The sequence below is a fragment of the Drosophila miranda genome, chromosome XL, assembly GCF_003369915.1.
Source record: "Drosophila miranda strain MSH22 chromosome XL, D.miranda_PacBio2.1, whole genome shotgun sequence".
In the NCBI taxonomy this organism is placed as follows: Eukaryota; Metazoa; Arthropoda; class Insecta; order Diptera; family Drosophilidae; genus Drosophila; species Drosophila miranda.
In genome coordinates this window covers 20845455-20872355 of record NC_046673.1, presented here as the reverse complement: position 1 = coordinate 20872355, position 26901 = coordinate 20845455, and the positions used below count along the sequence as shown (strand labels likewise).

General features: G+C 44.9%; 7 protein-coding genes across 10 annotated transcripts; 3 read left to right on the top strand and 4 right to left on the bottom strand.

Moving 5' to 3' along the window:
* Window positions 1-8133: 8133 nt before the first annotated feature.
* On the bottom strand, window positions 8134-15891 carry LOC108153322 (kinesin-like protein Klp10A). 2 transcript variants are annotated; one of them, XM_017283241.2, is made up of 5 exons: window positions 15512-15891; window positions 13629-14808; window positions 12268-12514; window positions 11404-12204; window positions 10084-10401 (listed from the first exon to the last, which is right to left on the bottom strand). In XM_017283241.2, exons 2-5 carry the CDS (start codon window positions 14645-14647, stop codon window positions 10084-10086), a joined length of 2385 nt encoding a protein of 794 aa, XP_017138730.1. In that variant the 5' UTR covers window positions 14648-14808; window positions 15512-15891. The 2 variants fall into 2 exon arrangements, with proteins under 2 accessions (XP_017138737.1, XP_017138730.1); XM_017283248.2 differs by lacking the exon at window positions 15512-15891 and having other exon boundaries at window positions 8134-10401; window positions 13629-14647.
* A 142-nt stretch (window positions 15892-16033) lies between these two features.
* Window positions 16034-18009, top strand: LOC108153337 (homeotic protein ocelliless). Of its 2 annotated transcripts, XM_017283287.2 has the most exons (3): window positions 16034-16331; window positions 16390-16922; window positions 17043-18009. In XM_017283287.2, exons 2-3 carry the CDS (start codon window positions 16412-16414, stop codon window positions 17252-17254), a joined length of 723 nt encoding a protein of 240 aa, XP_017138776.1. In that variant the 5' UTR covers window positions 16034-16331; window positions 16390-16411; the 3' UTR covers window positions 17255-18009. The 2 variants fall into 2 exon arrangements, with proteins under 2 accessions (XP_017138776.1, XP_017138765.1); XM_017283276.2 differs by having other exon boundaries at window positions 16101-16331; window positions 16390-18009.
* Window positions 18010-18141: 132 nt separating this feature from the next.
* On the bottom strand, window positions 18142-18635 carry LOC108153382 (venom toxin OcyC11). The gene is made up of 3 exons (XM_017283358.2): window positions 18503-18635; window positions 18334-18448; window positions 18142-18270 (listed from the first exon to the last, which is right to left on the bottom strand). The coding sequence occupies exons 1-3, from the start codon at window positions 18606-18608 to the stop codon at window positions 18180-18182; spliced, it is 312 nt and encodes a 103-aa protein (XP_017138847.1). The 5' UTR covers window positions 18609-18635; the 3' UTR covers window positions 18142-18179.
* A 56-nt stretch (window positions 18636-18691) lies between these two features.
* Window positions 18692-19616, bottom strand: LOC108153373. The gene is made up of 3 exons (XM_017283347.2): window positions 19524-19616; window positions 18967-19414; window positions 18692-18888 (listed from the first exon to the last, which is right to left on the bottom strand). The coding sequence occupies exons 2-3, from the start codon at window positions 19206-19208 to the stop codon at window positions 18780-18782; spliced, it is 351 nt and encodes a 116-aa protein (XP_017138836.1). The 5' UTR covers window positions 19209-19414; window positions 19524-19616; the 3' UTR covers window positions 18692-18779.
* A 39-nt stretch (window positions 19617-19655) lies between these two features.
* LOC108153357 lies at window positions 19656-21170 on the top strand. Of its 2 annotated transcripts, XM_017283327.2 has the most exons (4): window positions 19656-19746; window positions 20050-20612; window positions 20684-20816; window positions 20877-21170. In XM_017283327.2, the coding sequence occupies exons 2-4, from the start codon at window positions 20504-20506 to the stop codon at window positions 21001-21003; spliced, it is 369 nt and encodes a 122-aa protein (XP_017138816.1). In that variant the 5' UTR covers window positions 19656-19746; window positions 20050-20503; the 3' UTR covers window positions 21004-21170. The 2 variants fall into 2 exon arrangements, with proteins under 2 accessions (XP_017138816.1, XP_017138824.1); XM_017283335.2 differs by lacking the exons at window positions 19656-19746; window positions 20684-20816; window positions 20877-21170 and adding an exon at window positions 19781-19814 and having other exon boundaries at window positions 20050-20504.
* A 127-nt stretch (window positions 21171-21297) lies between these two features.
* On the top strand, window positions 21298-22042 carry LOC108153349. The gene is made up of 3 exons (XM_017283316.2): window positions 21298-21541; window positions 21608-21770; window positions 21833-22042. Exons 1-3 carry the CDS (start codon window positions 21343-21345, stop codon window positions 21912-21914), a joined length of 444 nt encoding a protein of 147 aa, XP_017138805.2. The 5' UTR covers window positions 21298-21342; the 3' UTR covers window positions 21915-22042.
* A 922-nt stretch (window positions 22043-22964) lies between these two features.
* Window positions 22965-26422, bottom strand: LOC108153343 (GTP-binding nuclear protein Ran). Its single transcript, XM_017283302.2, has 3 exons — window positions 26313-26422; window positions 24184-24698; window positions 22965-24096 (listed from the first exon to the last, which is right to left on the bottom strand). The coding sequence occupies exons 2-3, from the start codon at window positions 24616-24618 to the stop codon at window positions 23881-23883; spliced, it is 651 nt and encodes a 216-aa protein (XP_017138791.1). The 5' UTR covers window positions 24619-24698; window positions 26313-26422; the 3' UTR covers window positions 22965-23880.
* Window positions 26423-26901: the final 479 nt, after the last annotated feature.

Sequence of the window (26901 nt, the reverse complement as noted above, 5' to 3'; positions counted from 1 at the left end):
AGTTTCCTAGCTTCCTGCGCACTCGGGACTTTATAAAGGTTGGTGCTAACTTTGCGCTAAAGCCCTTAGCGAAATTGCTTTGCTGAAAGTTACGTCTATATACTTCCTGTCCATCCCTATAGGAAATTTGTCTCGTTCGTAAGTTATAGGATCTGGCATTTCGGAAGTGCTGGGCCTGTATAGAGCCTTTTGCTTTGCTGCGAATTATGTCGAAGGAATCTTCTCGCGAAAATTGGACACCGCGATCTTCTAACATGTCTAGGTTACGCATCAGTTTATAGCTACTGGCATCGGTTACCATATGCTGTCCAAAAGCAAGCCGATACGGGGTAGTGCTTATGGCTAAATGATGGCTAGACCGAAGTGCACAGCAAATGCTGCTTAATTTCTCATCCCAATTACGTTGATCCGGGTCAACATAACTTTTTATGGCCGCCAGAACGGATCTATTTACTCTCTCCGAAGCATTGGCTTGAGGAGAATAAAAGCCAGTATAGACATGAGAGATATTATATTTGTCAAGCAAGGAGTTAAAAGTGTGAGATTTAAATTGGACCCCATTATCGCTTACGATGGTTTCGGGGACCCCGAAACAGTGAAAGAGGTCTTCTTCCAGGAAGCGTTTTATGGAATCTGCTGTAAATTTTCGTACGGGCTTCAAAAATGGAAATTTTGACAGATGGTCTAACACGACAAAGATGCCAATATTTCCTGACTTGCTTCTCGGATAAGGTCCTAAAAAGTCTACAAATAATTTTTGAAAGAATCGAGAAGGTAAGCCCGTATTTCCCATTGGTGGCTTTAAGGGTTGATTTGGATGCTTCGTGGTTTTACAGATATGGCAATTATTTATGAGTTCTTTGACATCCACCGCTAAGTTTGGCCAATAATAAGATCGCCTGAGTCTTTCAAGGGTTTTATTTATCCCACTGTGGGCACACAAGGGATCCTCATGGGCAGCTTTGAGGACGGGTTTTACAAGGGATGGGGGTATCCAAAGTTTCCAGCAGGAATCGTCTGTGATCTTGGTTCCATCGGCATGTTCCGCACGCCGAAAGATGCGTTCATCTTTGATTTTCAGATCAGGCAATCGGGAACTGTTCAACCTAATCTTCTCTTTAATTGACTGATATTCTGGTGATTTGAACTCAGGAGAATCAGGGTCGACCAACATGCTATCAATTGCCAAGAAGGACAAGTCTTCTGAGTGCGTACGGGACAAGGCATCGGGGACTATGTTATCACTCCCTTTTCGGTGTAAGATTTTAAATTCAAATCCCTGCAACTTTAAGGACCAGCGAGCCAATCGGGAGCTAAGATCAGCCTGCGACATTAGCCACTTTAAGGAGGCATGATCTGTAATGATTGTGAATTCTTGGCCCTCAATGTATGCCCTGAACTTTTTTACGGCTAAAACCGCAGCGTAACACTCTTTTTCAGTTACAGTGTACTGCCTCTGGCATTTGTTAAGCTTTTTCGACATAAAAGCAATTGGTACGTCTGCGCCCTCGTTGTTTTCTTGCATTAGAACTGCCCCTACGCCGGTATGACTGGCGTCACAGTGTATTGAGAATGGTATGGAGAAATTTGGGCTATGTAGAACTGGCGCGGAACACATTTGGGACTTTAATGACTCGAAAGCAAGCTGAGCCTCGTCAGTCCAAATAAACTTGCGCTTAGATTTCAGAGTATCTGATATGGGTGAACTAATAGCTTCATAATTGTGGATGAACTTGTGGTACCAGCCTGTCATTCCAAGAAATCGACGAACTTGTTTGATCGACTGGGGAGCTGGAAAGTCCTTAACGGCGGCTATTTTGTCAGGATCAGTGCGAATATTCCCACCACCAATCACGTGGCCTAAATATTTAACTTCTTTCCGGCAAAATTTGCTTTTCTCCACATTTATAGTAAGATTGGCTTTGGAAAGTTGGGATGCGACCAGGGACAACACCTCCAGATGGTGCTCAAAATTATCGGATATAACTAAGAGGTCGTCAAGATATATGAATATTTCATTCCGTAGATGGGCTGGTATGACTTTATCCATAAGTCGCGACAAGGTACAGGGTGCGTTGGTTAAGCCGAATGGCATGACGACAAACTCGTATAAGGGACGGCCAGGCACGGTAAACGCTGTCTTATCACGAGATTTTTGATCGAGAGGGATTTGCCAAAACGCGTCCTTTAGATCGATGCTTGTGATGAACTCTGCTTTCGGTAGTCTACTCAGGATTCCGTCTATAAGGGGCATGGGATATGCATCCTTTACCGTGACCGAGTTTACTTTCCTACAATCGATACACAATCTAACCTTGCCAGGCTTTTTAACCAGCACTACGGGCGAAGACCACGAACTAACCGATTCTTGTATAACCCCAAGCTTCAGCATTCGGTCTAATTCCTCGTACATTAGCTTCTCCGTTGCCGGTGACACCGCATAGTGGCGTTGTTTAATGGGCCTTGCGTCGGCTACCTCTATCGTGTGAGTGATTACAGAGGTCTTTCCTAGACCTTGCTTTGAGTAAGATGGGAAGAGAGCTATTACCTCCTGTAGTAATACTTGCTGTGAAGGCAGAAGCGCCCTCATTGTGGGGTCTTCTAAGGTTTCAATACGCAAATTTTGTGTCATCAAGTGCAACGGTAAAAGTTCAAAAGCCGTCCAAAAATCGATTCCTAAATAGAGATTACCCGTCAAGGAAGGTACAATATAAAAACAAAGTTCCTTGGATTCCCCTCTATACGTGACTTTTGCGGAAATTTTGCCGACTATACTTTGGCTCTTTCCGTCGGCAGTTCTAACTTTAAGGGACAGCGGCTTATATTGGACTTTATTCCGAATAACGTCGGACGCGCAACTTCCCCCTATGCAGCTAACTGAAGCTCCAGTATCCATTAGTCCTATGACTGGTTTACCAAAAAGCATAATCTGAGCATGGGGTCGTAAATCATTTGGTTTTCCAACTACAGAAGCTAAGAGCAGTCTTTTCTCAAGTTTGCAATGTTTCTTAAAATCGCTTCTTCGGCGCTGGGATCGATTTGGAGGGCTAGCAAGGTGGTCAGCGTATACGCTGTTTGACACGTCTGGTATAATAAGGTCAGTGGAAGGAGAAGAATTGATCACTCGGTATTGGTCGCTTGGTTGACCAGTTGTTTGCGTGCACTTTTCGGCGGTGCACGCGACAACGAGTTTTTTGCCGTGTGGGGGTTGCACTTCCTGCAACTAGGCTTATAAGTATCGGCCCTGCCACAACCATAGCAAAATACCCTACGTTCGGCCATGCACTCTTGGTATCGATGGCCTTTGCCACCGCAATTCCAACAGACGAACTCTACGGCTGATACTTCCAGATCTTCTTCTTCACCTACTTCTTCACTATCTGGGGCAATAGATTCGTCTAATATAGCATTGACTTGGCGGCGTGGTAAAGTTCGGGGGGCCGCCAGGGGAGGCTTGGTTTTAGCTACGGACTGCATGAATATTTCTCGCGTTCGGACCAGGTGACGTAAGGATTTCACCGTCGCAGCCGACTCATATAAAATTTCATGCTGTATCTCAGCCAAAAGGTTTGCTCGCAGTGTCTCAACTAAGGCTGCCTCAGACATGGGCTCAGACAGTTTATCTGCCAATGCGGCAATTACGCCATAAAAATCATCAAAGGACTCGTTTGTTTGCTGTTTCCTTAATTCGATCTCTGTTCTGATATTCCTATCTGTTCTATCGTCTTTAAATTGGCCACGCAAGGCTAGGCATAGATCTGCCCAACGGACTTCAGGGACACTTTTATGATACCGCCAAAACCACTCGCTGGCGCTTCCATCAAAGAGGTTACTGGCGTATCGAGCTGTTATTTCAAAGTTACCGTCAAAAGTTTGCTTTGTAAGTGCTTCAATACGGTAAATGAAGTCCTCAATCGACATACCAGCCTTTCCCGTAAACCGCAGTTTCCAATTAGACATTATCTGGCTAACACGATCTGCCCGAAGGGATGAAGCGGAGGAACCTGTGGAAACTCCTGAGCCAACATTACGGGTTTGCCCCAAATTCGAGGGTGACGAACTATTTCCCGATTGATTAATCCCCGGCACTGGTACCTGTTCACTAGTGGACAGCCGAAAAAGTTGCTCGATCGTTTGCTGTTCTAGTTCTGCTACCGGTTGCATCCGAGCTGCATTTATGTTCGGGGAGGGTACAGATGCCGTACTTTGAAGTCCATCGGAAATGGCTCGAACTAGCCGGTTAGTTTGATCAGCCATGCTGGTCGCCAAAATTCGGGTTTGCTCTACCATAGCTACTCTAATCGCGTCCACTATGGACTGCTGTATAGTTTCCGCCATAGTGGCCTGATTCTGTTGAGGGTCGACGGAGATTGGAGACCTGTTGGCATTCTCTGAGTTAGCCATCTCAAGAGGGCTTAACGCTTCAACTCTTTTGCTTGGACTTCTAGTCTGAAGGGACTGAGTAACAGATGGCATTCGTGCTCTAGACGTAGACGGACCAATGGGACTAAGATTCTCAGCTGAGGCCGATGTGATGTTCAGGTCTTGCTGACAAGTGGGACACTTCCGTTTGTTACCACTTTTAGCGGTGAAGCACACTCTGTGGAAGGTGTGCCCACAACTGGCCGACAATAGTTGTATCTGGTAAACGATTACTTCGGAGCAAATTTGGCAATGTTTCCCCGTGTCTTCTGAGAGGGCTAAATTCTCCGTACTACGAGACACCACCATTTCGGTTTGGGCACCACCAAGTATGAATATATTAGATATATATAGCAAATGCAAAAAAAATAATACAAAAAAAAGTCACAGTCAATAGATATGTAGATATTAAAACAGTTTAGGAGCCATGCAATCGTTTTTTGGGTAGGAATAGAGTAAAGCGGATTGCATTGTTTTCGGGTAGGGAAGGGACAGGAATAGGGTAATCTACTTATAACTGAAATCTGCCTCACAAGTTAATCCGTGGCAGGATAAATAATCCCTCATCCAGCGAAATCTAAAAGGTCAGATCAGAAGTATTGGGGCTGAGAAAGGTGCTGGATTAGTTCCACTAATCATCAGGTAGTATGGGAGTCCGATGTCACCTAGGCTTACCGAGGCTTGCAACCTCAGTAATCTTCTCAGGGGTTCCTCGGGACAGCCAAAACCCAGTTAATTAGGGGCAATCTTCGTAGAATTTCATCATAAACGATTTGGAATGCGCTCTCCTTTCCTGCAGTAGTGTTCTCGCTTAGCTCCTATAACAATCTTCAACTAGTTGATAGGCTAAGCTCGACCCACGGAGTTATACCCAATATAAGTTATAACACTTCCAGTGTATCGGACCTACTGCACGCCAATATACCCTGCACGATACTAGGCCCTGTAGGCCATGATGAGCTTACACGGATCCACAGTATCCACTGGATAAGTTGCAGAGGAAAGACGAGCAAAAAACCACAAAAAAAACGGTCTGGCAAGGATAAAAGTCAGGTGTTACTTTTGACCAAGTTATTTCTTTAAATGGGGCAAGCCGGATCGGCCCCACGTTGGGCGCCAAAATAAGATAAATGTAGCATATCACATACAACGATTGTTGTGTGTGGCGGTGCCACTCGAGCTGGTCGGGGGTGTATCGGGCAGGACTGGTGCACGCGCTGGCTCCGGCTGTATGATCGGTAGTATGGGGGGGTTCCTATACTGGTCCTTTCCTATACGTGCTCGCGTCGATACCTTATCTTATTATTATTTTTTTCGCGTGCGATACCCTGCGTATGACCGTATGACTAGTGTTAGGGGGTTGGGGAAGGAGGATGAGGAGGCTGGGGGAATTAGAAGGGACAAAGGAATTAAGGGGACAGGGAAGTGGGCTTCCGCGTTGCATATCCGAACCGACGGGTAGCTGTGCTGGTGTTGGATGCAACAGCCATGGCCCTCCCAACCTTGATCATCCTAATTCCGAAGAAAATATGGCTTATGGATGATCCCTTTTCTCGCCGGGGGTCATACCTCACTCTCCCTCATCGATCCCTGCATGGCTCCTAAACAAAAATCTTCTAACAATTCATTTCCAAATCTTTAACAATATTTATTTTTATCGATAGTGCCTAAAGCTAAATACATGGGTAGAAGGAAAATGATATATAGTTATGGGGTGAGTATAAGCTAGGGCAATAAGAGAATTAAAACTATAGGAATAATAATTTTAAATAATAGGAATAAAATATATGATCTCAAAAACAGGTGGTAGGGTACTGGGAATAATTTAACGAATAATAACAATAATAATGAATATTTAAGTAGGAACTTTTGTAATTTAAGATTTCTTCATTTTCGGTATTTTTGTATTAATGCAGAAGTAAGGGTAACTAATCACCGTCGCATAGGTGTGAAGCACCTGCTGCCGCTGATCTGCGCTTACAGCTTCCAAAGCTCTTGAGCTTTGCGTGGGCTTAAGGCCTCTTTACAACAAAAAAAAAACTCCAACATAATTTAGGGAAAAATCAAAGACTACGGGCGACCGGGCTCATGTATGGTTTTTTCTTTTGTCTCTTTATGTTAAAAGTTTATAAACGTTAACTGGGAGTTTGTTCACTTACGTACTTTCATGTTCCGGCCACGTCCAAAAGATCTTTCGGCGAGGGGAATACCTGTAAGTTTTAGAGAGAGAGCACACACACATGCACACGCATGACCACGGCTAACACCAGATTATCTTGATCTTCTTTTTCTTTTTGTTTAGGGCTTTTTTTTTTTTGAGCATATATAGTTCATAAATCAAATTATTCCATCTTTAACTTCTATATTTTATACTTTATTCAATATTTATTCGTTTATTTAGATTCGTTGGGGTAGGTCTTGATCCATAGACCAAGGTGTGGGCGCACGGAAAAAGCTCCAAGCAGCTGGTTTCGTTTTATATGCACAAAGGGGTCAACGGCCTAACAAGCGCACATAAGTTCTTTGGGAATAAACGCACAATGGGCCACAAGAGCATCATACGAGTTCTGCCCGTTCCGTTGGGGTTTATTTAATACATTTAACCTTCACATGTCATGATCTGGCTTTTAGGTTAGGGCGAAGCACGGTGACAAAAAAAATTCGGGTCAGGGTCTCTTTTTCCTTGGACGGGTCTGGTTATTCCTGGCAAGGAAGATCACTTGGCACTTTTTGTTTAAGGCTCTTGGCCCGGTGGCTGGATGGCTCACTCTCGGTCGCGACGGCTCGCGTTGGGGCGGCGAAGAGCTCGCTGCTGCCGGCGCTAAAGCTCGGAAACGGCTGAGGGGGCGCTCTCTGTCGGCGCTGAAGCTCGGGAACTGCTGAAGGGCTCGCTGTGGTGGATGGCGTTGGGGCTTTAGGTGGAGCTTCCCAACTCTACGGTGGACCGCGTTGGCGGAGGGCGTTGGGGCGTTGGGTGGAGCTTCCCAACTCTACGGTGGCCCGCTTTGGGGCGATCGTCAGAAAATTCGCACCATCCTCTGCACCGTGGATCGGGGATTGGTTTCTCGTCTGGGTGGATGGGGTCTTTCTTCCGAAAGGCCGGCGGATCGTGCTGGTCTCCCAAGAACTTTTATTTGATTTTTACCTTTTATAAATTTTTTTTTTTTTTTTTGAGCTGGATAAGTACGTCCGTACTGTTCGGATACCACGAGGAGAGAGACAGCTGCTTCTCCCGGAAATCAAGGCCTCATCCCCTCGTTCTTCCCTTTTTCTTTATCGATTTGTCAAAATGACAGTGGGAGGAGGAGGCCGATTAAAACGTCAGCCAAACAAAATAATATGGGCAGCCCACGGTGACGAAGCGCACCCAGTAGATGGCGTGTTAAAAGCTTAGCTTTCTTGGACCCAACAGAAGACTTAGCCTATTCGCGTAGCATAATTTTAGGGAAAATTAAGACGTCGATGCAAACAATTTTTTCTTACAACAAGCGCACTACAATTGGTGCGGGCCACTGTGCGCGTCGTAGCGGCAGCACAGCAACAGAACACTTTCCAATGCGTATGGTCATGGGTTGTTTTGCATTCCCCGTTACAAAAAAAAAAAAATGTTTTTGGTTTTTACACATCTTTAATGTTGAATTTAGTTTTTGTGTCTCTTCGCTTCTATTACAATATAAATTATTATTTATATTTAATAATACATTATTAAAGTTCATTCCATTCCTAACACATTTCTTTATTATTATTTATACTGCATAATAACGAAGCACTCATTATTCAGTTTGTTTGTTTAATTCGTATTAACATTGTTTTAAAAACTCGCATTTGGTGAATTACAAAAAATTTGTCATCGTCCGACTGTAGTAGAAGAGGAAATTCTGCAGTAAAGTGCTCTGGTAAAACGCGATTAATAAAAAAAATTTTTAAAAGGTTTTGAATTTTATAAAACCTTTTGGGAGAAGCACGTGAGTATTGATGTTCATAATTCGTTTCGTTTCTTTTTGTGTGTTTTTAAGGATAAGGTGTGTATGTGTACCATTCGTGTTCATTCTTGTTTGTTTGTCTACAAGTAAGCAGTGCAAGCAGTGCTTGGAAATCTGTGGTTTGGTTATGTTCCTGTTGTTGTCATTCGTGATCATTTTTAGTCGTGTAAAATGAGTTAAATATATGTAATAAATATTAGTACAAAATGAAATGCAAATTCAAATTTCTCAAAATCAAATGAGCAACGCGAATAGGTGCATTTTAAATTCTTCTCCTCCACACACATAAAAAAAAAAAAATAAAATAATTATAAAATAAATTATTCATATAGCGAAAATGAAGACAGCGAATAAATGGAAAATTAAACATAGGCTAAATAATTCTCAGGCAAAGAATATAAATCAGTTTGAAAACAAAATGAGTTCATATGTGTGGTAAATATATATATATATAAAAAGATCATTAAAGTTATGGGGGGAGGGGGTTTAGGAGGAATACGCTTGTAAATTGGTATTGGTGCTGTAGTAGTGGTAGTACTCTCCATAAATTAATACAAATTAAATACAGTTTTGTGGCCTTTAAATAATTACAAATACTATACGCAACTAATCCATAATAGTAATGTGTTATTGATTTGTGCCGCGGCGCTACAGAGAGGTAGGCAGGACTCTCGAATCAATTGAAAAGATACAAAAAATTATTGAATTCTTTAGAAGGTAATTTATAATGTAAATGGAATCTCATAATAGTAAGTTGTAGTATAGTATGTAAATGTCTTTTTCTTTTACAAAAGCATCGTATAAATCAATGAGAACTAAACAGAAAGTGTGTTGTTTATTACATGTTGTTGGTGTTGGTGTTGTTGTTATAATTCGGTATTGTATTTCTTGTTCAATCGAGACAGCCCCCCCCCCCCCCCCCCCTTCGGTATTTATCGGGGGTATATCGTTTGGGATACTGTCAATCTCTTCCTGCCTTACCCGCTCTACCGTTGTTCCTTCCATTCATCATAAAATCAGTTCAATGAACGGTAAAACTCAATAAGAAAACAAGCTGCTCTCCCAAGAGAGCAAGGCGCTTACAAGGAGTGGGCGGAGCGGCTGGCTGTGGGTGCGTTTAGAGAGCGAGATATGACGACTGAATGCTGGATGAGTGGTTGAGATGAACGAATGGTTTGAACCGAGATGAGACGCCGCTTCTTTTCTCGTTCGAAAAGTAATGAATTCATGAAATCCTTTAACAGTATAGGGAATTTTTATTTAAAGCTAAACGCTGAGCTGAAAACAACTGAACTGAATTAAAAACGCTGAACTGCCAAATAAAATAATAAATAAACAACAATAGATTCGCGAGCGGGTGTATATCTGTGTGTGTGTGTGTGTGTGTGTGTGTGTGCGTGTAACCTCATCCGCAGCAGCCCCCAGCTTCAGTTCAGTTTCGCAACGTTTTCTTTTGGAATTCGACCATAGCATAGGTAGTAGTCTTTGCCTTATCGGATCACATTTTAATCGGGCAGATAGGATAGGGCGGGGCGTTAATTCTAGTAAAATTCTTGGGCAACATACATATGTATCCTCAATGGGGGGGGCGGCCAGTGTGTGATGGAAACGAATTTTAAAATTTTGCGGATGATAGTTTATAGTGTGGGGGGTGGGATGCTTACGGCTAGTTGGTGTTCTAGCGCTGGCTGTTTGGACTGTATTTACAAGAAAGCATCTCTTCTTTGGCCAACTTAATGCGGTACTCGGCCATCATGTCACGGCACTGGGTGGCAATGTCCATCAGTTGGGCGAACATCAATTCGCCGCGCTTACAATAGTCCTCTTGATCATAGTTCACATAGTTTGTTTGCGTATATAGGGTTTTCGATTCATTCAGGAAGGTCTCCAGTGTGGCGTTCACCGATCGATGGAATTCGACAACCATTTCTTCAGTTTGCTGTAGATCTTCGATGGCCTCATGCTGTGTGATCAGCTCCTGTGACATTTCGTGTTCCTGCAAATGAGTACATACGGGTAATTAGAGTCTGTGTGTTTCATCTGATTTATTTGTTCCATAGCTAAATTACGTTTACTTTGGTGAGCGGGGATCTAGCAAGATGACCAAAAACAATTAACAAAAATATATCTCCTAACAACTGTATGTCGGGGGGAAAGCTGATCGATCGACATATTCAGTTTAGATCCTTGGCAGGCTCTTCTTCCGCCTCCACCTTTGAATTGATGTGGGGCAGGCGACAAGCATAATCGAACAGTACACCCTTGGTGCCACTGTCGCTCAGGGTAAATATTATTCCAGTCTTGCTGCGCACCAGCTGGGGCCTTTCGCCAAATTTCTTGATCAGTTCTTCTTGAACGCGTGGTATCAACTCGGCCAACTCAATGACATCCGGTTCGTCCTTGGGAAGATGTGGCTTCTTGTCCGCCGGAGTATCCGTCTTCTTCTGGCTTCTTACAGCCTTAGCGTATGGCGATTTATGCTTTTCGAGATGGGAGCCCAACTTTTTGACCGTATTGGCCACTGGCGACTTTTTCACCGAATGCACTGTCCGGGCCGGAATCGGGATGCTCGTTTCCACGTGTGCGTACATTTTGTATCTTCGTGTCGGGGCTAGCTTCGGACTGGACTTGGGTCTGTTGGGGTCTGCCGCCGAGTTGTCAGTAGGCGGCGGCGGCGGCTTCTTCGAGATGCCACCCGTTGTGGTCTTGCTGCGCGAGAGCATTGCTTGTTTTGTTGTACGAAGGTATGTTTCCAAACCTAATTTCTTGCCACTAGCTTCTATGTATAGTACAGATGTCTAAAGCTAAACTCAAAGGCTACCTAAATGTGGGGAAATTCAAAATATGTTCATATGCCTGTGCCTAGAGAAGCCTCGAGATCTGGTATACCACAAAAACCAAGAAGGAACAGCAGATTTCAGGGGCTTCTAGAGTCATCCAGTATCTTCCACGAAGCGGGAATAGTGGGTGGGTATAAATATGGTTTGTAAATACTCACGCTCAGCGAACTCAAAAGTGCCAGATCCGTGTTGCTGGCATTACCGTTCCCGTTCTTGTTGTTGTTGTTATTATTATTGTGAAGGCCGGCGGAAATTGGGACGTTCCGTTGATTGTGTGAACGGATGCCTGGCTTGCGCACCGGATTGTTTTCCTGCTCCTCCTCGTCGTCGTCGTCCATGACTTCAATGACATTGTCGTCCATGGGATCATTGCCATCGCCACATGGGCTCATCTCCTGGACATTGGGGGCCACCAGCTCCTTGACCCGATCCGCGTAGCGCAGCGTGTTGAGCGTATGCTCACAGGAATTGTTGCACGGCGATATCATGGCTATCATGCAAGTCTTGCTCTTCTCTCCAATGAACGAGTCGCGCAGCACCTGCGTGAGCTTCGAGACACGGAACGGCAGGTGGGCCGACTGTTTACCCAATGCCCGGATGCACTCCTTGAGTGCCAGCAGCGACTTATTAATCTCGGCACCCTCCATGCGTGTCTGGCGATCGGCCGACGAGGTGTCCACACCCCGCTCATTGCCCGCCAGATCAATGAACGAAAATTTACCATGGATCTTTGCCGTGCCCATCGGACGCAGGACAATCTGGAAGACGGCATGCGATCGCGACGAGTTCGCATTGGCCGAGGTCTGGCCCGAGGTGCGCGCCGCATTACCCTGCTGGATGATCTTTAGCACCTCCTCGACGCTGTCCACAACCTTTTCGGTGAGGCCAACCACCTGCACCTGCTGGTTGCCGTCCTCCAGCACGCGCAGCTTCTGCTTATCGGCCAGCAGATCGAAGACCTGTTCGAACAGCAGCAGATTAGCAATCGGGGTTCAGGAAGGGGGGGGGTAGTCTTGTCTTACCTTGCCACTGTAAATCTCAAAGAACGAGGCCGAGACGACTAGATTCATGGTGCGATAGCGCGGTGTATTGAGGGTCGCGAACACATCCTTGGCGGCCATGGCATAGATGCCGTTCTTGCAGTCCTGTATTTTACCCGTAAACTCCCCGCCCATGGTATGGGTCTTGCCGGATCCTGTCTGGCCATAGGCAAAGCATGTCGCCATTCCGCCCTCGAAAATAGTCTTCACCAGGGGCTTGGCTGTGTATCTGAGAAGGATCACAGAGAATCAGAGCATGAATATCAGTATGTATCAGACGGGGACGGGGATATAGCGTAAGGAAAAAGGAAATTAATCTAATTAAAGGTGTTATCTATCGATCTACTAAAAATGATTCACAATCAATTGAACAGTCAGAGTGTTATCGGCGCTATCTTATTGTTGGATTTTTGGGTTTGTAAGCAATTCCATTCCATTTCTACCGAAATACTTGTATGCCTCATCAGTGGGAAGGAGAGCTTAACGTTTCACCGTTTCACGTAGCGTCGCCTGGCGTTACGTGACGCATCCGAAACGGCGTCAGCCATTGACTCATGCGCCGGTAAGAAAAGAGCAAGAGAGCAAGAGAGCGATAGGGAAAGGGAGAGGGGGAGAAGAGAGCTTCTTAATTGAATCCCCCCTATGACAAAAGGTAAACAATTTTTAATGGACGGGTAATGGCGGTTACTTTTCAAAAGAGGCGCTAAGTACAATTTAGAGTCAAAAACTGAACGTAAATCAAATCAAATCAAGCGGCATACCATACCCCATGAATGAATGGAACGCCTATTGAGTGGCCGCCATGGGCACTGGCAATGGCAGTGGCAAGTGCCAGAGGGAGACGGAGATAGCGAGAGGCTTGTGTGAAATTAGTCATAAGCTTCAAATCATTGGGAAACAACAAAACAAAAACAACAAAAAACCAAACAAAACTTTGCTATTTCGGGAGCGACGGCTTTCAGCTGCCTCTCTATGTGTATGTGTGCGTGCGTGTGGGTTTGTTTGCTTGTGTGCATTCGAATGAGTCGCTCTGCTAGAGATGGCCCCCAAACCATTGCGGTGTCTGCTAGAGATGGCCCACAACAGCTGTTGGAAAAAACCAATTGGAAATTTATATTTTTGGAATTGCGGCCGTTTTTGTTCGCTTTTTCTTTTATATGCTGCAAGCGTTGCCTCCTCCGTCGACTGACAATTAAAAGATATACCCTCTGGCAACCGACGAACACCGTGTGCATGTACACGACAATTTCGAGAGAGATTGAGGACAGATAGATGGGGGATGGGGATGCATACATATATGGTAATGCCTAAAAATCGAGTTTACTACTGTTTCGAATACTCACTTGTACACCATGGCATTGTCACACATTTCGTTGAAAGCATAGTCAAAACGAAATTTGTGATGTTCAAGGAACTTGGTGAGATCGACCTTGGTCCGCGGCTCATGGACAATCATCAAGTCCTTGCGGGGCACCGATATGACATCGACCTCTTTCCGATTCACCTCCTTTCGGCTTGGTGGACGCTTGCGCACACAGACGGTAATCTGGTGATCGTCAACCGCCTGACCGTCAAGCAGTGGTATGAACTCCAGTGTGTTCTGATAATCGCGTATCATATTCGCCAGCTCCCAGTTGGGGTTACCAGGGTCCTGATTCTGGAGGGCTTTCTGCTCCTCCTTAAGTTCAGCCTGGCGTGCCCGACGCTTCTCGCGGTTCTCCTTTAGACGCTCCACTTCCTTAAGGGCATGCGAACGACGCACAACTCCTGCGACCCCACCGCCGCCACCAATACTGCTCTGTGTGCTATTGTTGACCACTGGATTGTTTGTGGATTGGCTGGATTGCCCGCCAGCGCCCAGTTGGGCGGACGCAGTGATAGACGTTGTGGCACTGCGCGTCTGCTGCTGTCTACCCGTGACCTGTTGGATCCGTGGCCGCTGCAGCCCCGAATTGGTCGCTGCAGTGGTGCCGCCCGTAGTGGCATTCGAGTTCACATTGCCCGAGCTGATGGTCGGGTGCGTCTCGTGTATCTTGTTCAGTTGACTGCCGGCCATGGTCAGTCGGCTGGTGAGGTTGCCGGAGATATTAGACTGTGTGGGATTACGGGCCAGATTCACCGGGGTAGTGGCCTGCTTCTTTGGCTCTGGGGCCGCGTGCTGCTCAACAGCCTCCTGCGTCAGTTCGGGATTCAGTGTGAGTATGGCCTCTAGTTCCACCTCCTTGCCTTTGGTTTCACCACGCTCGTACCACTCGACTGTTATGCACTTTCCGGACGAATTGATCACGGCCACAACGGCCGCATGAACGCGTCCATCAGTGCGTTTGATTTTAACGCTCTGTCCAATTGAAATCATATCCATTTTGATCTTTTTACTCTGCTCCACAAATGGCTATCACTTGGTGTAAAAATATACCCAATATCACTTTTTGCCTATCTATCGAGAGTTCGCCTGGTCAGGTCAGGGCAGCTCAGCTCAGCTCAGCGCTGCGATTCCGCTTGCGAATCCAATAGTTGTGTATTCTGCTTGAAAGAAATATGAGGCGTTCGAATTATATTTTTACTCTTGATACTCTATCAAGTTGCTTGTCAAATCAATTAATTTCCGAGTTACACCGATAGGGTGAACAGACAGCAGAGTCAGTGATAGATTTTAGATTAAATTTTGTTGCTTCGAATAAGTTTTTGTAATGCTTCTGCTTCTTCTATGTCGAGGTCGCCGACAGCGTCTGTTTCGGTGTGCCTATGGGTGTGCGTGTTTCCATTCATACATGTATACTTGGTTGATTGTTGTCTGCGTGTGTGTGAGTGTGTGTTCACAGAAAAATTCAAATGCCAACTGTCGCTTTGGTCGCGTCTGGCAACGAATAACAAAGTTAGCACACATGGAAATGCAAATGGAAAAAGGGAGGAAGGCAGAATGGCCACACTGCTCGCCTATGCGGCACATAGCGACACATTGCACACACATCTGCATATGCGGCACCAAGTCTGCCAAAAATGAGAAGAAACGAACAGCGGTTGCAAGGCAACTAATCAATGCTTTGCGGTGTTAATTATATGCAAGCACAGCATACAATCGCACCGCGTTACGTTATCGTTTTACGTCATACATTGTCTCCCACACAAACGGCTCACACACACAATCACACGCACACAAATGCATCCGACAGACGGAGTCGCGGAAATGTAATTGAATTTTTTGCAATCTACCGTCTACGCTCACCTTGTTTCTGGTCCGAAACACTTTTATTTCCCTAAATCGCCTATTTGATTTTGTATTACCAATTACAATAAAATAAATAGTAAAGTAAACTGCGTTCACACAATTTTTACAAAATCGACCAGATGTCAACAACGAGAGTTTTATAGTTTCACAGTTTCTTCGCCATTGTTTTTCGCCACACTGTCATGACGATGGCGCGGCTGCATTGACTCAGAAATATACCGAAATATGCCGTAAATATACCGATGAAATATCAATTTTTTCTTAATAAAAACGTAACAAAACAGTGCTTTCATTTATTAATTATTCAAATTAGTGGCAGTTTAACTATTGGGCAAATAAATTTAATTCCTAAAGCTTTTATTGCCAATTCTGGGCAATAAAATACGCACAGCTATTTCCAATAGAGAAATCCGAAATTATTTCATACTTTGCAGCACTGGAGTTGCCAGCTGTTTTCCTATAACTTTGTTGGACAAATATAAAGTGTCATATATGCAAGAAATAAATTTAATTGAGCCAACAGATGAGTTTCAAGACCATCTAATAATCAGGAAATGTTAAAAAAAAAGAGTTTAAAATTTTAAAATTAAACAGTCTGGTATGTTTTGGTATTTCTTGCGGTATTTACATCATCTGCCCACACTGACAACACTGTAACTGTTTCTCTGTGTGTGATGAGTGAGTGTGTGTGTGTGCGTGCATGTTTGTGGTGGTTGCAATAGATTTGTTTGTGCGTAGAAAGGAAAGCGTAAATTGTTGCAACGAAAATTGGACATAGACACCATAGAAGCGTTTGCAAACTCCCAAAGAACATTCGGTAAGCATCCCCCCCCTCTTCTATCCGGCAATCCAATAACGATCCGCCTGGTGTGCAGCCCACGAAGCCCACGCATCAGCATGGACATCATGGACATACAGGCTGTCGAATCCAAGCTGAGTGACGTCACAGTGACACCAATACCACGCTCGCAAGTGCAAAACTTTTACAACTACCAGCAGCAGCGTGAACAGCGCGAGCAGCAACCCCAAATCCAAATATCTGCCATCCATCATTCGCGTGGCAACTCCAGCAATAGCGGCTCGGCCGGCAGCTCCGGCAACAACAGCATGGGCGGCATGGGTGCCACGGACTACTCCACCAGCAGCGGCAACGCCAATAGCAATAAGCGCGACCGTTCCGCCGATTACAGCACATCCAGCAAACAGAATTCGGCGGCAGCCAATGCTGCTGCGGCAGCCGCCGTTGCCGCCTTGCAATATTCACCGCAGTTCCTGCAGGCGCAACTGGCTATGCTGCAACAACAATCCAACACTACAGCCACGCCTTCAGCTGCTGCTGCAGCGGCCCTCTCGCTCGCGAATATTGCGGCAGCCACCAATGGGGCACGCAACTCCGGCAACAGCAATGGTAATAATCAGGGTCTGAATCTAACGCAGTCACAGCTTAAGTACCCGCCCCCGTCCACATCGCCGGTGGTGGTGACCACCCAGACATCAGCAAACATAACCACACCCCTCACATCCACAGCCAACCTGCCGACGGTGGGCAGCCTGAGCACCGGCAATGGCCTGACCAAATACGCCCAGCTATTGGCCGTCATCGAGGAGATGGGCCGCGACATAAGGCCCACATACACAGGGTCGCGCAGCTCCACTGAGCGGCTGAAGCGCGGCATTGTCCATGCCCGCATTTTGGTGCGTGAATGCCTGATGGAGACGGAGCGGGCGGCGCGTCAATGAGAAGAGGAGTGCAGTGGCGAATTGACGCCACAGCTCCTGTCGCCGGGGGGTATCTAGGATAAGTTTTAAGCAAATTGGGTTTGCCTTTTGTTTAATTGATCGATGTGTATGTATGTATATCTAAGTCGAATAATCCAAAATGAACGTGAAGCATTTTGTGTACACGTAGTCCTTTCACTTGTAGGGCTTTCCGTTTTGCTTTATATTTTCCATATAAATGGCAATTTGTGCCACTGGACCATAGTTAAAGAATGTTTAGACTAGCTCAGGTTATATATACAGTAAATAGAATACTGAATCTATGTATATGGCAGATTATTGAACGGAATCGAACCAGCACACACACCACACCGAAGGCAGATCCACACAGATCGAGATCAGATCAACGAGATCTGTTCTTTGGTTTATGTTTTGATGGATACAGAATGTATGCGAATGAGATGAATCCGTCTCGTGTTTGCCAGATATTCGTATAACGAGGAGATCGTAATTATTACACTGCCCCCCGGGGTCTCCGATATAGTGTGAAATTTGAGCTGATTCCCCCTTATTTTAGAGAACTATACAATGATATGATGTATATACAATACAAAAGAACAAGCGATACAAGAGATATATATATATATATATATATGTATATATATATATATTTAGAAAAGATATACACATAGTATATACTTGTTATGCCTAAAACACAAGTGCGCAATGCGATCAAGATTAAGTGGAAGAAAAACCCTACAAATTTAGTGGCAATTGACACACTCTTATTTATATGTATGTATGTACTTATATACCTAGAATCCATTTGAGATATATATATACTATGAGCGTATATTGACATAAGTTCAAGCATGTATACCAAACCGAATAAATGAATAATTTTTTGGTCTTTGTAAGCGATTGGACGACCCCGCATTTATTGTAATCAACATTGCAATTTGGGACAACATTCGGGATACGGTTTCGTTGCATCGCCAACCAGCGTGCACCGCTTCGGACCGACCACCAGAGGGCAACTAAACACACACACACACACATGAGAGAGTGGGTTGGAGATCCTCTTTGTGATAAATACTTACGCCTGGCCCACCATCAGTTTGGGTCCCTGACAGGTGTACTGCATGCATTGGCCAACAGGCTGGTACGATTCACCCCTTAACAACTTGAGACCACGGAATTCACAGTCCAAATCCACTGCCAAGAACTAAGATCATACAGGATTCGGGATAGGATATTTGCCACACTCACCAGCCAGTACCAGCTGCGAGTGGGCGCCCAGGAACACGAGGCATAGCACAAAATCAAGCGATTTCATTATTCTCCTTGAACTTATCCGACCGCCGATCAGCGACATGCAATATATAGTTATACTCTAGCTAAGAGAGTAGAGAGAGTAGATTATATTCCCCCAGTATATTGGTCAAGGGTCAATGGGTGTATCAAACTGATTTCATGCCATAATAATATATTTCAAATATTTAGGCTCACTTAAGAAACAAAGTAAATACGTAAGCACGTCAATCGACTATGTGCGACTGGGACACTCTAGCTGCGGACAGCATTCGGGGAACTGTACCGCATAGTTACCGGACGAAAGTCGGCATCCAGGAAGCGGAAAGGGTTGCGGCTCACAGCTGTAGATGGAGGAAATCGAACGTTAGCTGTGTGTAAAACATGAATGATGAATGCCAGACAGCCAGCATTGCACTTACTGTTTTATCATCAGTAGGTAATCATCGGCACAGAGGACCTTCACACAGTAGTCCTCATGATTCACCGGCAAAACTTTGCCATTGAGCGGAACAGCCAGATCCAGCTCCTCGTAGTAGCAATGCTCGGCCAGTGTGGGGTGTTGTGTGTGTCCCCGATACTGGGTGCTGAACCCATTGCCATTGACCAACGACAGCTGAAGCAGGATGAGCACGGAGACGATCGGCAATAGCAGTACATTCATGGTTTCGTTGCTCTGATTTTTGGCTGTCCAACAGCCGATCGGCCGCTTATAAGGGCAGCCACATCGGACAGGGCTCTGTTATCAGCTCTGGGGGTTTATTCATACATATATGTATATGGATGTAGTACTTTGCAATCATATAAGGTTTCCTATTGTCGTTGTCGAGTGATTTATTTAAGGTTTGTCTTGCTCTCGAAGCGATGCGGCTGCAGGAAGTGCATAACAATATCAAAATCAATGTAAAAAAATGAAAAGGAAATTAAGGCGTTTTTAATGAGTGGCCGGCCAATCAAATAATTGGCAGGAAGCACTTACTGGAATGGAAGAAATAATACAAAAATTTAAACAAAACAAAGTGTATTTATCGACCGTATTGTTAGTCCATCGATCTCTTATGTCATCGAAAGCACTTCCTAAACGGTGCATTTGCAGCGTTGTTGTTGGAAAAGCTATTGTTGTGTGCAATAGACGCTCTCCTCCTGCGCTCTCGCTCTCTCGGTATCTTCACTCGATTACTGTTAATTAATGCAAATGCAGGGTAAGCCGTAAATCCCATTTAATTAACATAAATATATGCATTTACATGTGGGGATGGCCGAATTTCAAGTAATCAAAGTCCCATACCTATTTTGATACCCTTGGAGAGAGGATATTATAATGTAAACATTCTTCATGGGATTGCAGTGTGTACACACACACATACATAACGTATGCATATGCATATGTATGTATGCACATATATCGCGTATCAAAAACTTCGACTGTCGACGCTAGGCCTTTTTTTCTTGTATTGTATTTTGTCGAGCATTGTACTTATTTCGTATGTTTGGATCATTTTTAGCGGCGCAGCAACCTTGCCACAGTTTCTCGAACCGTGTCACTTAACTGTCATGGATGTATCGTGCTCCGTTCCCCTCGCCCTGCAGCAGCAGCACGACACCAAGCAAAGCGATTCAACGGAACCGTACTGCCCCGCGCACTCTCGCTTTCAGGGCCTGGGGCTGGCTTAATTAATTTAAACTAGAGCTAGAGCGGAGGACGCCTTAAGTCGTTGGATAAACAAAAGCCACAGCGCTACAGATGCTATCTACACACACACATACACACACACACACACACACACACACAGAGAGAGGCGAAGATACACGGACAGTATACAATGTTTAATATTAATTTTATATAAAAGCAACAACAATTAATTGTAATTGACTCAGTCGTACGGACAGCGCACAAGAGCCCAGGTCGGGAATTCTTTTGATTTCTTTTGTTTCGCTTTTCGCTTACTACAAACACTGATGATGCCAGCCGGAGGAGGACTCCGCTGCCATACTTTGCTCCTGCTCCTAACCATTTGTGGCGTGGCCTGGGGCGATGTGACATACCGCGGCAATGCCGTGCATCCAGGTTAGAGTCCAATCAGGGTACCCAGACACCCCCAAGTGCCACTGCCACCCATTCAACTATCCCCCTTGCAGATTATCCTGGGCAGTGCTATTACGAAGAACTAAATCAAGCGATACCCAAAAAGCAGTCCTACAAGCCAATCAACCGCGAGGGCTACTGCCAATCCATCTACTGTCGGCCGGACTATGTCCTCGAAATTGGATAGTAAGTATTCATAAGAATATACGCTTGTACATATATTTAAGCATCGTTTTTTCTTGTCAGTTGCGGCCGCCATAACCTGGTGCCCAACGAAAGGTGCAAAATTGGCAGCGATATGCGGCGCACATTCCCCGACTGCTGTCCCAAGCTGATCTGCCAGGAGCAGGAGCCGGAGAGCAACTACATCTAGGCCGGATCTGGATGAGCGCCCGTTGAACTGAAGGTTGTGTGCTCCAGCAATGGATCGTATTTAGTAGTATTATTAATCATGTGTTATGTTTTCCATACAAGGTACGCCACACGTATCTAAGGGAATAAAATTCGATTTACGCCTGTTAAAAGGTTGAGAGTTTTAAATTGTACAATAGTCTCTACAATGGCGTTGCACAATCTGAACAATTACACAATTAGCAAGCCTGGCATGGGGTCTGATCTCGTCTCGTCGCTACAGAATTGCTCTGCTCGCAGTCTGCCTCCCACTGGGGACCAATCATCATCGTACGATGATGATCGTAGAGCCGCTGTGAATATGCAAATGACAGTTTCTGCTTCTACACACATAAAGAACCCAACGAAAGTGCAAACTATAAATAGGAAACTGGTTGCCTCGCCATCGTTTCAGTCTCGCTTCCACATTCCCAAGATGCGTACCAGCGCCGTTTCGATATTTTTTGGCTCCTCCGCCGTGCTGCTGCTAGTGATGCTACTCCCGTCCACCGTAGAAGCGGGTGAGAGCCAGTGAAACTATTATTCTCGCCTCCAATCCAATCCGATGTGTTGTGTATTCCATTTAGCCAGCGAACCGGTGTGCACATATCGCAACTCCGAGGATGAGACCATATTCCTCAAGTACCTGCCGCTCCTGAAGCGCGGCCAGGACTATGTGGACTTTGGTCAGGATGGCAAATGCCTGAAGCGTGCCATCTGTACGGACACCTTCAAGATACTCGTGGAGGAGTAAGTGCTTGGCTTCAGCCAAGTACTATACGTAGTACTATAATACTCTTGGTTTCTTTCAGCTGCGTCCAGCACAAGATCAACTGTGCCAATAAGGATCGCTTTACGGGCGTCTTTCCAGCCTGTTGTCTCAAGTGTCCGTAGATCTAGAGGAGCACAAAGTATCGATGATTATTTTCTTGGCCTTCTTCTAATTCTAAAAATACCAATACTCACCACAAACATATCTTAAAGAATCGAATATTTAATGAATAAACTGCAATGAAACGATAGTCGATATCTCAACATAAAACGCCGCCCCAAATCCTTACTGTCGCTGTGTGACAGCCCGATATAAGCAATTAAATCTTGAAGTCATAGCCAGTGGTGCGCCTATAGTAATCTTCTAATTGCTTCGTTGAGGCTTGGCTGCCCTTACAATATTCTTCATCTACGTATTAGATTCCTGCATGAACGGGAAACCGAATCGATTCGGTATTTGCTTCGTTCGGTTCGTTGGAATCAGCGATTCAGCGATCCGAAGAGTTCGGTTCCACTTTGTTTTCTGGTAAAGAGAACGAGAAAGCAAATTAAAAAGGATTTCTCCATAATATAGATCGCATCACTTCGGAAACCTGCATTCGAAACTGGCCGATATTAGTCCCCGCAGTGCTCCGATTCGGCTTTTAGTGGTTCAGGGTGTTTCGAATCCGACTGAGGGCAGGACTCGGTAATGATCGAACGCATTCAAAGGGTATGCGTATGAGTACTGTGGATTCATGCAGGGCTTACATACATATGCAACTCTTGAGAACGTCCTTAACTAATATCGTATTGAACTGAATCTCAAAGGCTTTTTATTGTAAACTTAGTCTAAAACATTGTCTTGTTGACCCTTGGTGAACGATTAATGCCACGTTTCCTGGGGGACCGGTAGTGGTAGTACTACCGGCCATAATAATAATATTACAATGAATAGTACTATATATAGTGCCTTGGATGTGATGGGTGAATGTAGTGGGAATTAATCTTTGAGAAATATACAATTACAGCTTGTGTCCTGTGCAAATATTCAACTCTCTCTTGCACAGTACTCTAGGGACGAGTTAGCCCAATAAATATTCTTATTTTGTTAGCCCTGCTCGATACAGAAATATAGCAAACAAGAGAGCGGTTACGTTTAGCCTCCTCTCCATAATAAAAATTCCGCTTAAATTGTGGCGTTGCTCTTCCTTTATTTACTTATCTTTTTCCATACAATACCAAAACGTTTGTTTTTCCACTTTTTTTTTTTTATTTGTTGTTTGAAGGTTTTTTGTGTTTATTTTTTCATAGTTTCTTAGATTAATAACATTTGGAGAGGATTAAGCGGGCGACTCTGGCTCTCTTCTCTCTTTCATTTCGACTCAGTTCTTTTCCCAGCGCCTACGCCGACATCTACGGTCTACGGTCTACGGTCTACTACTACAACTACGGCGTTGCTCTGCTCTCTCGCTCGTTTCCATGCGGGTGCGCCTCTCGCCTTTCTTCATCCTCTTTTCTCTTACTTTCTTTCTGTTTGTCCGTCATTTACATTGATATAGAAGACGACTATACCTTGAATGTTTTTTGTTTTTTTGGGCTCACAAAATCAAAAATTCGTATTTCTTTATTTTTGTTTACTTCTTTTTTATGTTTCGTGTTTTCTTCTGTTTTTGTGTGCTTTCAATTACTAGCCCCAGGGCAAAACAATATTTAATCATTATTAAAAAAAATTTTCACTTATTTTTATGGAGCGACTAATTGGAAAACGGGAAGGGACATGGTAGCTGTTGGGAGGTGTGTGCAGTCTTCGCTGTTGTGCTCCATAAAAAAAGTGGCGTCTCCAAACGTTTTGGCGGCTGTGCTGCTGCTGTTGTGTTGTGGCTGCCAAAACGGTTGGAGATGCCGCTGCTGATGCCATAACTGTTGTGGATGCATCACTGGGTAGAGCCGCTGTTTACGTTTTTCCTGGCACTCCAGCCGTCTTTTGTGTGTTGTGTGTTGTGTGTAGGCTGTGTATGTGATAGTGGTTCTGGTTGGTATGTGTTTATTTTGTGTGTGTGTGTAGGCCGGCCGTCTCTCAGTTAACTATTTTAAATACGCTTCTCGCTTAAAGATCCTCGTCCTCATCGGGCAAGGCGGTCGCCTGGGCCTCCTGCAAGTCACGCTCGATCTGCAGCTGCCAGTCCTTGTCCATTTTAACCTCTGGCGGCAGCAGTGCCGGCATGGCAACGAACTCTAGGTTGGGATCACCAACCAATTTGCGTGCCAGCCAGAGGAATGGTTTTTCGAAATTGTAGTTTGACTTGGCCGAAATGTCGTAATACTGTGTGGAGCAGAAGAACAAGGATAAGGCCATGAATTAGTGACAACGCAGAGAGGGTCAGGTCAGCGCTTGGCTCTGGTTACTCACCTGGAGGTTCTTTTTACGATGAAAGACAATGCTTTTGGCCTTGACTTTGCGGTCCTTGATGTCCACCTTGTTGCCGCAGAGAACTATCGGAATGTTCTCGCACACACGCACCAAATCTCTGTGCCAGTTGGGTACATTCTTGTATGTAACACGCGAGGTCACATCGAACATAACGACGGCGCACTGTCCTTGAATATAGTAGCCATCACGCAGACCGCCGAATTTCTCCTGTCCGGCTGTATCCCACACGTTGAAGCGTATGGCACCACGATTGGTGTGGAAGATCAGAGGATGGACTTCCACGCCCAATGTGGCCACATACTTCTTTTCAAACTCGCCAGTCATATGGCGTTTGACGAACGTAGTCTTGCCAGTACCGCCATCTCCTACCAGCACGCACTTAAAAGTTGGTATGTCCTGACCTTCTTGAGCCATTTCGTATGTTACTCTTTTAACGCTTTAAGTGGTTTCGTGAATAGCTGAATAACTTTTCGACGCAATTCGAGCGGCGATATCTGTAAGCGGTAGTAGGAAAGATATTATAACACCTCTTTCAAATCTGTTTATTCCTTTAATTATTATTATTTGGCATTTGGTAGTTTGTTTCTTTGGAAGCGGACTGGAGTGGAGCTGTGTTCGTAGTTTGCCGAGCGCGCCGCGACTGATTGCCAGGGTCCTGATGTGGGTTCGAGCAAAATATGACGCAGTAGCAGCGGATGCGAGCAAAGCCCGCCAAGGACAGCAAACAGCTGTTGCTAAGCCAGCACACGAGTGTGTGTGCGAGAGGGAGCCCGATAGATTGCAGCAGCAGGGCACATATTCCTTAAGCAGAGGGAGAGACAGAAAGAGAACGAGATACTGCAGGCAGCTGCTGCTGCTGCTATCCCTGAGAGAGGGCAGGCAGGTATACACCACCGAATAACTGTTGTAAGACAAAAATTCCATTACGCACAAAGAACAAAAACACACATACACGCAACGCATGCCCGTATGCTCAAATACGGAAGAAAATATTTGGCAAATTGAAATCCTACTTACACATGAACAAACACGCACACACACGCAAAAACATATACATGCATATGTAGATTTGTATTTCGCAAATAAATGCAAGCCTGGACACACACACACACATTCGTGCTGCCAATTCAAAACAAGAAGTCATCGCTGAAAATTCTCTAAGCCCACCAACAAAATAAGAAAACAAAAATTGTTTTCAAAAAGGAACAAACTTGAATTTTACATTTCGATTAGTGTAGCATGCTGCATGCTGCATATACCTCTTCCTCCACCATCCACTCTCTCACAAACATGCACCAAGCACAGCCATGGACGCAAAGAAAGCGCGCCAAAATGCAGGCCGGCAGAAAAAAATTCATTGAAATAATGCCACTGTGGTTTCCACGAGCGTTTCGATTGCTATTGCGACGACTATTCCACTGAAAAATACAAACCACGGCCGCGCATTTGATATGTTCACAATAAAAAAAAATCGACGAAATAACAAATGCCAGCGCAGACACCCGAACAGACTCACACACAGACGAACGGGCCGGCCAGACGCCGCCGCTGTCGACGCTCTTGCTGCCGACACATGCGCCAGCTTCGGTCTCAAATATGACGCAAATTTCAAATTTTTTTTGCAAATCATGTTTAACCTCACAAAATCTTGGGTGCGATAAATAGCAGTTGCCAATGCGGCGGAAGGAAAAAAGTGCTCTTTATGCTAGCCCATCCAAATGAGACTATATGCCGCTTAGTGGTGTACCTTTCCGCTGACCGGGTCCGAACCGGACGCACATGCACACACATTTTGATGCCAACACGCGGCTCTAAAGGCGGCTCCACGTCGCCTGACGCCAGACCAGCGGAGCACCCAAAATGAGCAACGGGATAGGGGAAGGAGAACGACGAGGAAAAAATCTAAGCTAGGCAACTAAAAGCCGGTGCGCTGCCATTTGCAAGAACTATTTTACGAAATAAATGGCTAATCACACCGAAATACCGAAAAAAAAACCGACGCGCCGCCATCACCAGACTTGCAGCAGACAGCAGGACGTGCGCCTCAGTTCTTTTTCACAAGCTTGTTGCGTAAAGAAAAAAAATGCAAGCTTAAATTTTCTACTTACATGTTTATTTCGGTTTGATATTTTCTATCACCAGCAAAAAAATTTCACCGCACGCACGCACCGTTCTCCCAGACTACTAGTGTTACCGCCGATTTATTTATAAAATATGACGTCTGAAGCTCAGAAACATGTACAAAAAATGTATTAAATATGCCATTATATACCAAAAAAATTGATGAAATATACCGACAACCGTACAAATATACCGTCATTCCAATTTCGACGTCAAAATATACCGAAAATATACCGTAGGCGGTCACCCTGGTGCTCACGTTAAACCACTTAGCCCCGCTTTATTTCAAGAGGTGAACAACTTAAACTAAGCCGATAAAAATAACTCTGTTTGTACGTTCTTCCTGGTCCTAGTTCCTTGTAAGTACTCAAATCAACCCAAATGTTCTGTCTATCGACAATAAGTACCACAAACTTCGCTCGGGGCAGGTGTGACCAGATGTGCACTGCAATGTGCTTGGTTACAAATAAAGTCAGTTAAAAATTCAAATTTTGTATGAAAGCGAGCAGGAACTATTATTTTGCATGCTGTGTCGCCTGGAGGATGACAATGGACAGAGAAATCTCAACCTTTTCA

What these genes read in the sequence shown, in the direction of transcription:
- LOC108153322 (XM_017283241.2), bottom strand. Translation starts at nt 14,647, where the DNA reads ATGGATATGATTTCAATTGGACAGAGCGTTAAAATCAAACGCACTGAT. An exon ending in GACAATGCCATGGTGTACAA is followed by an intron (nt 12,515 to 13,628) that starts GTGAGTATTCGA and finishes GATCCTTCTCAG; the next exon opens with ATACACAGCCAAGCCCCTGG. An exon ending in TTGAGATTTACAGTGGCAAG is followed by an intron (nt 12,205 to 12,267) that starts GTAAGACAAGAC and finishes CTGTTCGAACAG; the next exon opens with GTCTTCGATCTGCTGGCCGA.
- LOC108153337 (XM_017283276.2), top strand. Translation starts at nt 16,412, where the DNA reads ATGGACATCATGGACATACAGGCTGTCGAATCCAAGCTGAGTGACGTC.
- LOC108153382 (XM_017283358.2), bottom strand. Translation starts at nt 18,608, where the DNA reads ATGTCGCTGATCGGCGGTCGGATAAGTTCAAGGAGAATAATGAAATCG. An exon ending in CTCGCAGCTGGTACTGGCTG is followed by an intron (nt 18,449 to 18,502) that starts GTGAGTGTGGCA and finishes AGTTCTTGGCAG; the next exon opens with TGGATTTGGACTGTGAATTC. An exon ending in AAACTGATGGTGGGCCAGGC is followed by an intron (nt 18,271 to 18,333) that starts GTAAGTATTTAT and finishes GTGTGTGTTTAG; the next exon opens with TTGCCCTCTGGTGGTCGGTC.
- LOC108153373 (XM_017283347.2), bottom strand. Translation starts at nt 19,208, where the DNA reads ATGAATGTACTGCTATTGCCGATCGTCTCCGTGCTCATCCTGCTTCAG. An exon ending in TACCTACTGATGATAAAACA is followed by an intron (nt 18,889 to 18,966) that starts GTAAGTGCAATG and finishes CTCCATCTACAG; the next exon opens with CTGTGAGCCGCAACCCTTTC.
- LOC108153357 (XM_017283327.2), top strand. Translation starts at nt 20,504, where the DNA reads ATGATGCCAGCCGGAGGAGGACTCCGCTGCCATACTTTGCTCCTGCTC. An exon ending in CGGCAATGCCGTGCATCCAG is followed by an intron (nt 20,613 to 20,683) that starts GTTAGAGTCCAA and finishes TCCCCCTTGCAG; the next exon opens with ATTATCCTGGGCAGTGCTAT. An exon ending in TATGTCCTCGAAATTGGATA is followed by an intron (nt 20,817 to 20,876) that starts GTAAGTATTCAT and finishes TTTTCTTGTCAG; the next exon opens with TTGCGGCCGCCATAACCTGG.
- LOC108153349 (XM_017283316.2), top strand. Translation starts at nt 21,343, where the DNA reads ATGCAAATGACAGTTTCTGCTTCTACACACATAAAGAACCCAACGAAA. An exon ending in CCCGTCCACCGTAGAAGCGG is followed by an intron (nt 21,542 to 21,607) that starts GTGAGAGCCAGT and finishes TATTCCATTTAG; the next exon opens with CCAGCGAACCGGTGTGCACA. An exon ending in TTCAAGATACTCGTGGAGGA is followed by an intron (nt 21,771 to 21,832) that starts GTAAGTGCTTGG and finishes GGTTTCTTTCAG; the next exon opens with CTGCGTCCAGCACAAGATCA.
- LOC108153343 (XM_017283302.2), bottom strand. Translation starts at nt 24,618, where the DNA reads ATGGCTCAAGAAGGTCAGGACATACCAACTTTTAAGTGCGTGCTGGTA. An exon ending in ATCGTAAAAAGAACCTCCAG is followed by an intron (nt 24,097 to 24,183) that starts GTGAGTAACCAG and finishes TGCTCCACACAG; the next exon opens with TATTACGACATTTCGGCCAA.